The 13,472-nt window shown below is 46.9% G+C and overlaps 1 protein-coding gene across 1 annotated transcript; it reads right to left on the bottom strand.

Moving 5' to 3' along the window:
• Positions 1–1,724: 1,724 nt before the first annotated feature.
• LOC147988828 (uncharacterized) lies at positions 1,725–9,818 on the bottom strand. Its single transcript, XM_087535985.1, has 7 exons — positions 8,986–9,818; positions 7,161–7,351; positions 6,971–6,988; positions 3,361–3,681; positions 2,609–3,048; positions 2,398–2,491; positions 1,725–2,110 (listed from the first exon to the last, which is right to left on the bottom strand). Exons 1-7 carry the CDS (start codon positions 9,816–9,818, stop codon positions 1,725–1,727), a joined length of 2,283 nt encoding a protein of 760 aa, XP_087392111.1.
• Between the last annotated feature and the right edge of the window lie 3,654 nt (positions 9,819–13,472).

Genomic DNA, 13,472 nt, shown 5'->3' with positions numbered 1-13,472 from the left:
GACGTAGTCGATGGAGCTTCGATGTAGATTCCTGTCATCCACGTCCAATTCTCCTGATCGATCAACTTGTTCACAAATTGGAGTGTTGTATTCTCCGGTTTAAGCATCGGAATCATAGATATGGTATCGGGAATCCACTTACCTTGCCAAATAGAAATCGTGGAGCCGTCCCCAACCCTCTTGATCAAACCTTAGACTCAGTGCGTCACAACCCACCACAATGGCTCTTGAGATGGGTGATGCTGTTTTGGAAACGGTTGCGGCCATGAATTCAGAATCAGGATAGTATCTGCTCTTCATAACCCAAGAGCATAATGTTTCGGGGTGCAGCATAAATCTCCAACCGTGCTTCCCCAAAAGAGCAATGTTGAAAGCCTCGAGGTAAAGGAATCCCATTCCTCGTGTTTCTTTTAGAGACGCCAACTTCTTCTTCCATGAGACCCAGTGCATTGATTTGTGGTCAATGTTGCTGCTCCAGAAATACCTGGCCACGCACGACGACCTTTAGGCCTTGTACAATGGTAGGTGCTTAGGAAGGTGCTTAGAAAAATAAATCGAATTTTTCTGAAGCACCGGTGTCTATTTCTACAGGCAAGACGCCTAACTAAGCGTCTATCCTGTAAAAATAAGCACAGGTGCTTAAGAAACGATTGGTTTATTTCTTTAAGCTCCTTGCCCTGTGCAAGGCCTTAGGGTGTGTCTAGGGCACATCTAGATGTGATCTAGTTATTGCACATCTAAGTAAGTGAATCAAGTATAAAGAAAAAAAGAGAAAAAAAATATTCACACGAATCTCAATGTAAGATCAATGACATATGACTTAGATGTGCAATACTTATGGCACATCTAGATGTGGTTTAGCAAAACTGATGAAATTATAACCATAACAAAGGATTCCGCTGTGTTAATTTGAGTTTTGCTCGTTTCAGAAAAAAGAAAGAAAAAGAAAGTTTGAGTTTTGCTGGGTGACGTGGCATCTTTTGGTTGGTTATTTGCGGTGTTGACAGCGAAAATCAGGGGATTAGTGAGCGATTTGGAGGAAGTTTGCCCGTAACCTGGAACCCGTGAGGGGCTGCACGTATAGATCCTGAAACGTTTTTTATTTTGACGGATGGATTTTAGCGCGCGCGTCCACCTGGCGTTGATTGAACGCCAGCGTGTCCCATCTCGCATCTCCGTGTGTCCATCTGGTCTACTCTCTGCCTGCCACTCTGACGGCCGATGGTCGGAAGGAGAATCTTGGTGTCTCCGCCATGGTTAGTAGTTTAGATTAGGGTTTTTAATCCTCGCAGGTGCGGCACTTCTTCTTCGTGTTTGTTCTCCGGATTTCGATCCTTCTTGAATTCGTTTATTTGGACGTAGTTGGCGGAGCTCCGGCGTAGGTTTCTACCGTCTTATTGGGACAGTGAGGTTATGTATTCTCGTCACGTGGCAAGATTTGATATTGCTTCACATTTGTGGAAGGGTTCAACAGTGACGATAGCTGCTCAGGGGCGCTGGTTCAACAGTGATGCACGTAGGGTTGGCGTAGGAGCCTGATTGGGACACACATATGTACAATAGAGGTGACTTGAAAAAGGAAGCCGGGTATACTTCGTTCTCCATATTAACCGTACAATAGAGGTGACGTGCAAGCTGTTCGAGAACCTGCATGTAGACAGAAAGTGAAGCCACGACTAGTTCGGCGCGTGTGTGTATCCAGATGAGTTTGTTAACATGGTAAACTAGTAACATCGAGAATAACTGTTGATCAGGCAGTATACTGTACTGCTGAAAGGGCCAAACTCCTTCAGAATAGATTGCACCCATATGATTTCGGCAGTAGCATTTGCCAATGCCTTGTACTCAGCCTCTATACTGGATCGAGAAACAGTAGCCTTCTTCCTTGCACACCATGAAATTAGATTAGGACCAAAGAACACTGCAAAACCACCAGTAGACCTCCTATCATCTAGGCAACCTGCCCAATCCGAATCTGAGAAGGCACTGACCAGTGTGGATGATGACTTGCTGAAGTTAAGACCAATGCTAAGGGTGTTCTTGATGTATCTGACTATGCGTTTAGCAGCTGTCCAGTGAACAGTGGTGTGTGCATGAAGGAACTGACAAACTTTGTTAACAGCAAAAGAAATATCAGTAAGTGTAAGATATTGAAGTGCACCTACGAGACTCCTGTATTTAGTGATGTCTTCTTGACTCAAGGCTTGCCCTCCTGTGAGAGACAGTTTTTCTGAGCTGGATAATGGAGTAGGTGAAGGTTTACACCCTTGTAAGCCAGCCTTTTTTTTTTACCAAATCCACGGCATACTTTTCCTGGGAGAGGTGAAGGCCATCCTCATGCTTCCTCACTTCTATCCCTAGGAAATAGTGCAAGTCTCCAAGATCCTTCAAATGTACCGAGATCCTTCAAAAGTCCTATGATAGCTTCATCAGAGGAACTTGTAACAATGATATCATCAACGTAGATGAGAACAAATATACATGTGTTGCACTTGTTGTAAATAAACAATCAAGTGTCAGACTTAGAATGAACAAAGCCAAGTGTTTGCATTTTATGATTGAGTCATGAGTACCATGCTCGTGGAGCTTGCTTCAACCCATATAGTGCCTTGTCAAGCTTGCACACATACGAGGGTGCATGTTGGTTTTCAAACCCAGGAGGTTGTTTCATGTACACTTCCTCTTCCAGAATGCCATGAAGGAACGCATTATGTACGTCTAGCTGTCTGAGACTCCAGCCCTTGGACACAGCAATGGACAAAACAAGACGGATGGTAGTAGCTTTCACAATGGGACTAAATGTGTCCTCGTAATCTATACCATACCGTTGCTTGAAGCCCTTGGCCACAAGCCTTGCCTTGTAGCGATCAACAGTGCCATTGGACTTTCTCTTAATCCTGAACACCCACTTGCAATCTATGAGATTTTTACCTTGCTGTGGAGGTACTAAATGCCATGTTTTGTTTCTCTTCAAAGCCATATACTCCTCATGCATGGCCTTCTTCCAATTCTCATCCGCAAGTGCTTCATCAAGTGTGTATGGTTCACCTGTGGAACAAACAAGTCCATATTTCGTAATATTTTTATAATTCACTAGTTGTATTACCCCTTGTTGCAACCTTGTACGGCGTGTTGTGGAAGGAGCCTGGACGCGCGCCACAGACGCTCCTGAGCCGGCTACAGGAGTTCCAGGTGCTACAGAATCTGATCCCGAGGCAGATCCCGAGCCACCAACTTCCATGCCAGGGGCTGGATCTGCAGCCGGATCTTCTGTGATCGTGGGTGAAGGCGTGCAACGTGGCACTGGCGTAGAAGATCCCATGCGACTGGCCTCATCATGAGACCCCGCATCCACCGCACCAGAGGTGGGTCCAGCGCCTGCCGACCGGCATCGCCCGTGCCGCGTGTAGCACAGCGGCTGGTCCGGGAACCGGACGCCCGTGGGTCCAGGGAGAGGCGGACGGGTGGTGTGCGCTGACTCGCTGGCAGAGGCGCGGTCGGCCGTGTCGGGCGCAGTGGAGGGCGTGGAGCCCCGAGCCGGTCCTACAGCGGATCCCGAAGCAGATCCGGCTGGCAGGTCTGCCGCTGCTGATCCCGAGACAGATTTGCTCCTCGGGGCAGGACACATGAAATATGGCCTGTTTAGGCCGTTTTGTTCACCAATTTCTGCTCCATTTTCTCCTGCATCATCACACAACTCATGCACAGTGGTTTGTAAGGGTGGAAACGGATCGGATGCAGATCAGATAGTGCTCTTACCACTTTCATTTTCATATTTTCAAAACGAATACAAATCCGAATACGGATGTTATCGAATACGGATGCGGCTCTGATATTATTCGAATACGGATACGTATCGGATATTTTCTTGATTCGGAACGGATACGAATAATATCAACATATTGCTTAAGTAAATTAGTCGATAGCTATGTGACCTAAAATAATCAACTTGTGACATATAATAAGTCAATGATAAATAGGTTTATGAATAAATAGTATTGTAATGCATAATAATTTATAAGTTTAATCATATAAAGAGTAAAATTTGACCGCTTATTTAGCTTTTATGTTGGATAATTGGAATATTTTGCCTAGAATTTTAAAAATTACCTCCCATAATCTTATTCGGATACGGATATATCCACTTCCATATCCATATTTGTGTCAAAATCTCCTACCATATTTTATTTTTTATTTGTTTAATAAATTCGGATACGGATAATTTTCATTTCCATTTTGGTTCGGATGCGGATGTTTCAGATACGAATAGGCATTTTCTGAATACGAATATCGGATATTTCGGATTATCCGCTACCACTTTCCACTGGTTTGAGAGTCAGTCAGCATATGATCATCACAGTTATACTCCCCTTCATCAAGATTAGTGAGGGATGGTGGAAGGAGGAGAATTTCTTTGCGGAGTAGGGCATCGGCATTGGGGTGGAGATTGGCAAAGGGAAATTTGGTCTCATCAAAGACAACATCTCGCGAGATATAGACACGTCTAGTGGAGACATCTAGACACTTCACCCCCTTGTGTTGAGCACTATATCCTAGAAAAACACACTGTTTAGAGCGAAACATGAGTATGCGGGAGTTGTATAGACAGAGATTAGGCCAGCACGCACAACCAAAAACACATAGAGAGTTGTAGTTGGGTTTGATGTGAAGGAGCCTCTCGATGGGTGTTTCATTGTTTATGACTCGACTTGGGAGCATGCTACGTCTTGAGCTTGCGTTGGTTTTCCCCGAAGAGGAAGGGATGATGCAGCACAGTAGCGTAAGTATTTTCCTCAGTTTTTGAGAACCAAGGTATCAATCCAGTAGGAGGCCACGCTCAAGTCCCTCGTACCTGCACAAAGCGATAGCTACTCGCAACCAACCCGATTAGGGGTTGTCAATCCCTTCACGGTCACTTACGAGAGTGAGATCTGATAGATATAATATTTTTGGTATAAAGATGCAAAGTAAAAAGTAAAGGCAAAGTAAAAGGCAAAGCAAGATTAAAGTAATGGAGATTGATATGATGAGAATAGACCTGGGGGCCATAGGTTTCACTAGTGGCTTCTCTCAAGAGCATAAGTATTCTACGGTGGGTGAACAAATTACTGTTGACCAATTGACAGAATTGAGCATAGTTATGAGAATATCTAGGCATGATCATGTATATAGGCATCACATCCGTGACAAGTAGATCGAAACGATTCTGCATCTACTACTATTACTCCACTCATCGACCGCTATCCAGCATGCATCTAGAGTATTAAGTTAAAAACAGAGTAATGCCTTAAGCAAGATGACATGATGTAGAGAGATAAATTCATGCAATATGAAATAAACCCCATCTTGTTATCCTCGATGGCAACGATGCAATACGTGCCTTGCTGCCCTTTCTGTCACTGGGTAAGGACACCGCAAGATCGAACCCAAAGCTAAGCACTTTTCCCATGGCAAGAACTACCAATCTAGTTGGCCAAACCTAACGGATAATTCGAAGAGACTTGCAAAGATAACCAATTATACATAAAAGAATTCAGAGAAGATTCAAATATTATTCATAGATGGACTTGATCATAAACCCACAATTCATCGGTCTCAACAAACACACCGCAAAAATAAGATTATATCGAATAGATCTCCACAAGAGAGGGGGAGAACTTTGTATTGAGATTCAAAGCGAGAGAAGAAGCCATCTAGCTACTAACTATGGACCCGAAGGTCTGAGGTAAACTACTCACACTTCATCGGAGAGGCTATGATGATGTAGAAGCCCTCCGTGATGACGGCCCTCTTCCGGCGGAGCTCCGGAACAGGCCCCAAGATGGGATCTCGTGGATACAGAAAGTTGCGGCGGTCGAATTAGGTTTTTTGCTCCTGTTCTGATCGTTTGGGGGTACGTGTGTATATATAAGAGGAAGAAGTACGCCGGAGGAGCAACGAGGGGCCCACGAGGCAGGGGGCGCGCCCTAGGGGGGCCCCCACCCTCGTGACCGCCTCTTTTGTTCCTTGGAGCAGGGTCCAAGTCTCCTGGATCACGTTCGGTGAGAAAATCACGTTCCCGAAGATTTTATTCCGTTTGGACTCCGTTTGATATTCCGTTTCTTCGAAACACTGAAATAGGCAAAAAACAGCAATTCTGGGCTGGGCCTCCGGTTAATAGGTTAGTCCTAAAAATAATATAAAAATGGAAAATGAAGCCCAATATAGTCCAAAACAGTAGATAATATAGCATGGAGCAATAAAAAATTATAGATGCGTTGGAGACGTATCAGAGCATATTGATGATGTGAACAGCAGTGGGAAACGCTTCATCCCAGAATTTTAAGGGCATGGATGCTCCTGTAAGGAGTGCAAGGCCAACTTCAACGATATGCCTATGCTTACGTTCGGCAGAGCCATTCTGTTGGTGAGCATGAGGGCAAGACACAAGATGTGATATGCCAATTGTTTGGAAAAAGGAGTTTAATTTATCGTATTCCCCTCCCCAATCTGATTGGACCGCAATGATCTTGCGGTCGAACTTGCGTTCAACGAGTGCTTGGAAGTTCTTAAAAACTTGGAAAACATCGGACCTCTTCTTGAGAAGGTATATCCAAGAAAATTTGCTAAAGTCATCAATGAAACTGACGTAATACGTGTGTCTACCAACAGAACTAGGGGCAGGCCCCCAGACATCAGAAAATATTAATTGTAATGGAACAGTAGAAACACTTGTGGAAATAGGATAGGGTAACTGATGACTTTTTGCTTTTTGGCAAGAGTCACAAATGGTCTCAATATTATGCTCACCAACAAACGAGAGCTTATTTTTCCTAAGCAAACGTTCAACAAGGGAAAAGTAAGCATGCCCTAAACGATCGTGCCATCGTGTGGAAGAGAGTTTGACAGCACCACGGGCTTCTTTATTGAATCTTCTAAGCTCCGGAATCAACGGGTAAAGACCTCGCACGGATCTACCTCGATACAGTACCTTCCTCGTGGCCTGATCCTTAATCAAAAAGAAAAAGGATGGAATTCAATGAACACATGATAGTCAATGGTGATGCGATGAACAGAGAGAAGATTTTTGTTGGCACTAGGGACATGCAGAATTTTGTGAAGATGAATATTACGAGAAGGAGTACGTATAACCGAATGACCAACGTGACGTATACTCATACCTGCACCACTGGCTGTGTGAATCTGGTCCTTCCCGTGATACTTCTCACGGAGGGTTACCTTCTCGAGCTCCCCTGTGAGGTGATTAGTCGCGCCGCTGTCGAGGTACAAGTTGGTGTCAATGCCGTACGACCCATCGGCAACGGCAGCGACTTTGTCATCATCTTTAGAGGAGGGTTCGTCCTCGTCGAACCTGTACCAGCAGTCCTGATACGTCTCCAACGTATCTATAATTTTTGATTGCTCCATGCTATATTATCTACTGTTTTGGACATTATTGGGCTTTATTATCCACTTTTATATTATTTTTGGGACTAACCTATTAACTGGAGGCCCAACCTAGAATTGTTGTTTTTTTGCCTGTTTTAGGGTTTCGAAGAAAAGGAATATCAAACGGAGTCCAAATGGAATGAAACCTTCGAGAACGTGATTTTCTCAACGAACAAGACCCAGGAGACTTGGACCCTATGTCAAGACACAAAAGAGGAGGCCACGAGGTAGGGGGGCACCTACCCCCCAGGCGCGCCCTCCACCCTCGTGGGCCCCCTGTTGCTCCACTGACATACTCCTTCCTCCTATATATACCTACGTACCCCCAAACGATCAGATACGGAGCCAAAACCCTAATTCCACCGCCGCAACTTTCTGTATCCACGAGATACCATCTTGGGGCCTGTTCCGGAGCTCCGCCGGAGGGGGCATCGATCATGGAGGGCTTCTACATCAACACCATAGCCCCTCCGATGAAGTGTGAGTAGTTCACCTCAGACCTACGGGTCCATAGTTAGTAGCTAGATGGCTTCTTCTCTCTTTTTGGATCTTAATACAATGTTCTTCCCCTCTCTTGTGGAGAACTATTCGATGTAATCTTCCTTTTGCGGTGTGTTTGTTGAGACCGATGAATTGTGGGTTTATGATCAAGTCTATTTATGAACAATATTTGAATCTTCTCTGAATTCTTTTATGTATGATTGGTTATCTTTGCAAGTCTCTTCGAATTATCAGTTTGGTTTGCCCTACTAGATTGATCTTTCTTGCAATGGGAGAAGTGCTTAGCTTTGGATTCAATCTTGCGGTGTCCTTTCCCAGTGACAGTAGGGGCAGCAAGGCACGTATTGTATTGTTGCCATCGAGGATAACAAGATGGGGTTTTCATCATATTGCATGAGTTTATCACTCTACATCATGCCATCTTGCTTAAGGCGTTACTCTGTTTACATTAACTTAATACTCTAGATGCATGCTGGATAGCGGTCGATCAGTGGAGTAATAGTAGTAGATGCACGCAGGAGTCGGTCTACTTGTCTCGGACGTGATGCCTATATACATGATCATGCCTAGATATTCTCATAACTTTGCTCAATTGTGTCAATTGCTCAATAGTAATTTGTTCACCCACCGTAGAATACTTATGCTCTCGAGAGAAGCCACTAGTGAAACCTATGGCCCCCGGGTCTATCTTCATCATATTAATCTCCTACTACTTAGTTATTTCCTTTGCTTTTTACTTTGCTTTGCATCTTTATCACAAAAATACCAAAAATATTATCTTATCATATCTATCAGATCTCACTCTCGTAAGTGGCCGTGTAGGGATTGGCAACCCCTTATCGCGTTGGTTGCGAGGATTTATTTGTTTTGTGCAGGTGCGAGGGACTCGCGCGTAGCCTCCTACTGGATTGATACCATGGTTCTCAAAAACTGAGGGAAATACTTACGCTACTTTGCTGCATCATCCTTTCCTCTTCGGGAAAAACCAATGCAGTGCTCAAGAGGTAGCAAGTCCCTGGCCGTGTGACCAGGTTTTCCGTAGATTTGGCAGCGGACCGCATCAGACGGGACTTGCCCGAGCCGCCGCCGCGGCGGCCCCTGTTGTTGGTGGAGGAGGGGCGGCCGCCGTGAGAACCGGAGCTGCTGCCGCCTTGCTTGCCCTTGGAACGAGGATGACCCCGATAACGAGAGGAGGATCCGCCGCGCCCGCGGGTTGCCGCGTTTGCCGACGACTTGAAGCCGCCGCCGGTGCTGTGGAACTGAGTGACACGCTGATCAAAATTGCTCAGCATGGCGTAGAGCTCGTCGAGGGAGACCGGCGTGACGCGGGCGTCGAGGGCAGATACGAGGGGCTGGTAATCCATGTCCAACCCGTACAACAGGTAGGAGATCAGCTCGTCGTCTTGTATGGGCTTCCCGGCCGCGGCGAGCTCGTCAGCAAGGCCCCGCATGGAGGCGAAGTAGGCGGCCACAGACTGGGTGCCCTTCTGTGCATTGATCAAGGCAGTGCGGATGATGTTGACGCGGCTCAAGGACTGCGAGGAGAACATACCTGCCAGCGTCATCCAGAGAGCATGGGCGGTGGTGACCGCGGTCACTGTGATCAACACCTCTTTGGTGAGGTTGTTGAGCAGGTAGCCCAGCACCTGCTGGTCCTCCTTGACCCAGATGGGGTGGAGGGGGTTGGGCTCGGAAGATTCCTTCCCATCCTTGTCCTTGGAGACGAGGAGGCGCGCCGGTTCTCGCATGGTGCCATCAACGTAGCCGAAGAGCCTGGCTCCCCTTAGCTGCGGCGTGATCTGGGTTCGCCACAGGACGTAGTTCGTCCGGGAGAGCTTCTCCGTGACCTGACCACTTAGGTTTGATTGGACGGCCCTGGAGGAAGACATGGCTAGCACTAATGGAGATCAAAAAAAGTTAGGGTTTAGGAAGAGGAGGCTCTGATTACCATGTGCGTTAGGCGAAAATGTCTTACCTCAACGAGAGGGGATGCGCTGCGTGTTTATAGAGAAGGGCGCACCTCCCTGGATAGCACATACAGTTGGAGATTACAACTTGAGGGAGAAGAAAAGATAGAGATAAGAATATATGGTTACATAGTTGAGTTATCTCATCTAAGTACCTAACTATGCCGCACAAGTCTATATCCTCTCCAAGGCTGTCACGCTATGTTTAACATACCCCATAGCAAATTAGTACATCAATCTTGAGGTACATTAATATCTGCAACCATGGCATGGTTGTTTGCATTGAACTAGATCCGACTAAAGACCTCACCCTTTATCTTTCTAAAAAGAAGCATCAGTTTAAGGCAAAGGTAGTTGCTTCAATAATCCACAGAAAACTCAACATGAACTTTGGCAAAGAAGGGATTGATGCATAACCATGTACCATGCATGCCAACCATTTATGTAATTCTTTTGTAGTGGATGTGAAACTGGGCAACCAGTGTATATTGGCACATCATATATTCATATTTCAGGTGCAAGTTACAGAGAAATTGAAGAATGCATCAGTATTAAAGCATGTTTCCCGTTGATTATATCTCTATTGATATAATTTAGTGCGATGCATGTTGCTTTTGCTTCTCGTCCTCTTTGGGCTCTAGGGACACTCGTTGAATGGCATCCCCTCTCAAGGCATGCCCTATGAGCCCACGACCGTATTTCAGCGCGGTCGTACAAATTCGTTTGCCACCCACGTGGACGCTATGGTCAGCTGGTTAATGTTTATCACTGCAGTCCCAAATGCTCGGCGAGGTAATTAAAAATGGTATGCGACTGCCAAATCTTTGTATATGTCACTTAGGGCATCTCCAGCCGCACCCCCAACAGGCCCCCCAGGCCACTTTTTCGGTGCCGGCACCGAAAAAACGGCCCAGTCGCGCCCCCGGGACGCCGAAAATCGCCGGTTCGGACCTTTTTTCCGCCCGGCGGTCACAGGCCGAACCCAGCACGCTGGGGAGCAGTTGAGGGCTCCGGCGCTAGGAAAAAGCACGCCTGGCCCACACCGATAGGAGAAAAGTCAAGGTTTTCTTCCCCCGACTCGCCTCGCACCCCCCGCGCCCTCGGCCACCACTAGCTATATCCCGGCGACGGCCGCCGCCCTACTCCGGTAGATAACCATTCCCCGCCGGAAAATAGCAGCGCTTCGCCGCGGCAGCCCCTCCCACAGCAGCTGGGCGTTTCCGGCCGCGGAGGCGCGGTTTAACGGCGGGTACACGCCCACCGAGCGCAAGGTGTTCGGCGTTTTTCCTGTCTCGGCGATGGACTCGGATGAGGAGGAAGAGCTCGCCGCGCTGCTGGAGGAGGAAGCCGCGGCCGACGTCCAGGAAGAAGAGCATCTCATGGTGCTCGCCGCCCTCGCCCAGCTGCTGGCGAGCAATGAAAAGCCGCGGCGAGGTGGCTCGGCGCCGGGGCGGGTGAAAGCAAAGAACCGGCATCGTCTCCAAGGCTACTGCATGCTCTACTCCGACTACTTCGCCGATGCTCCACTTCATGGCGAGAGAACATTTCGGCGCCGTTATCGGATGAGCTGAAAGCTCTTCCTCAGGATTGTGAATTCTATCCGGGAGTTCGACAACTACTTTAAGTGCAAGATGGATTGCACTGGCGCTCTTGGATTCACCTCCATCCAGAAGTGCACGACAGCGATGAGGATGCTTGCATATGGAGCTCCCAGTGATTCACTCGACGACTATGGGCGCATGGCCGAGTCCACCAGCATAGAGTGTTTCTACAAGTTCTGTCGGGCAGTGGTGGCAGTGTTTGGGCCACAATACTTGAGAACACCCAATACGGAAGACACTACTCGGATCCTAGCCCAGAATGCAGCAAGAGGATTTCCTGGGATGCTTGGAAGCATCGACTGCGTGCATTGGAAATGGAAGAACTGCCCATTTGGTTGGCAGGGGATGTACAAAGGCGCCAAAGGCGGTTGCAGTGTGGTGCTTGAGGCGGTAGCCACACAGGACCTCTGGATTTGGCACTCCTTCTTTGGTATGCCAGGAACTCACAATGACATCAACGTGCTGCAGTGCTCTCCTATTTTTGCCAAGCTTGTTGAGGGCCATTCTCCTCCGGTGAACTTCGAGATCAATGGGCACCAATACAACAAGGGGTACTATCTAGCTGATGGCATCTATCCGAGATGGTCGACATTTGTGAAGACGATCTCAAACCCTGTGGCAGGAGGCAAGAACGCCTGGTTTGCGAAGCTTCAGGAGGCTTGCAGGAAGGATGTCGAGCGGGCATTTGGTGTGCTCCAATCTCGATTTGCTGTTGTTCGGTACCCCGCTCAGACCTGGTCCAAAGATCAAATGTGGGAGATTATGACTTGCTGTGTCATCTTGCACAACATGATCATCGAGAGCGAGCAAGAAGACCCAGTGTTTCACACTGAACCATACTACAGGCAGGGTCCTCTAGCCGAAGTTGATCACCAGCTACCGGCAACTTGGACTGCCTATCTCAGTATGCGTCAGGAGATCCGAGACCCACAGGTGCATCATCAACTGCAGAAAGATCTGATTGAGCACCTATGGAGGCTCAAGGGGGACGTCGTGTGATGAAATACGAGTTTTTATTTGTTGAACTATATAATTTGTATTGAACTATTTGTTGTTGTACTATTTTGTTGAAGTATTTGATTTTTCTGTGATGAAATATGTGATAAGAAATAATTGTGTTGATAATTGAACGCCGAGACATGGCGAAACCACGCCGAATATGGGCCTATTCTCGCCCATATGGGCCCTTTATTCGCCGAAATTGGGCTGCAAAATGGGCCAATTTCGGCGCCTGGGGGTGACGACTGGGCGCAAAACCGCCCCCAGCGCCGAGTGTATCGCCGGCTCGACCACAGGGAGCGATTTTTATGCGTCTTGGGAGGGCCAACGGCTGGAGATGCCCTTAGCACGCACCGACCGCGGGTTTATAGCATCCGCTCCACTATAATGTAAGCCCATATCTCCGAGATCATTGTTGCTATTTTTAACTTTGAAATTTGTGTACATCTCATGAAGGATACATTTGTAATCCTCTTGGCCTACAGTTGTCTCTGCTGGTCTTTAACTTTTAGCCTGGAACTCTAGCTATTTGCTGTCGCGCTCTTGTTCGTATTAGTAGTGGACTTCTGGATGTGGTCATATTTATAGTTGTTTCATCATATGAAGTTCCTAGTTTGTGAGAAATCACCATTTAGTTGTGTCATTGCTTGCCCTTGTGAAATTCATGCAACCAAGATTCCAAGGAACACTTGCACAACAATTGTGTGCTGATCCTTGCAGTTGCTATTCAGTTTTTATTTTTATTTTCGATTTGTTCGTGACAAACGGCCTTAATTTTTTCGTGCTTTTCAAAAGTCTTGCTCCACATGGTAAAATGGGATAGTGTGGAGATGACATTAAAGTCAGAAAAGAAAAGCAAGCCCTGGTTCTGGATCATTTTTTTGTTTTTATTTTAGGAACATAGTTCACGTCAATTAAAGCAATTCAAAACATGTCGTACCATGCAATTCCAAGAAACCAAAATTATTTGAACCGT

The sequence above is a fragment of the Triticum urartu genome, chromosome 1A (assembly GCF_056163025.1).
Source record: "Triticum urartu cultivar PI428250 chromosome 1A, HENAU_Tu73, whole genome shotgun sequence".
Lineage (NCBI taxonomy): Eukaryota > Viridiplantae > Streptophyta > Magnoliopsida > Poales > Poaceae > Triticum > Triticum urartu.
The sequence above is the reverse complement of the archived record's forward strand: the minus strand, read 5'-3'. Positions and strand labels throughout refer to the sequence as shown.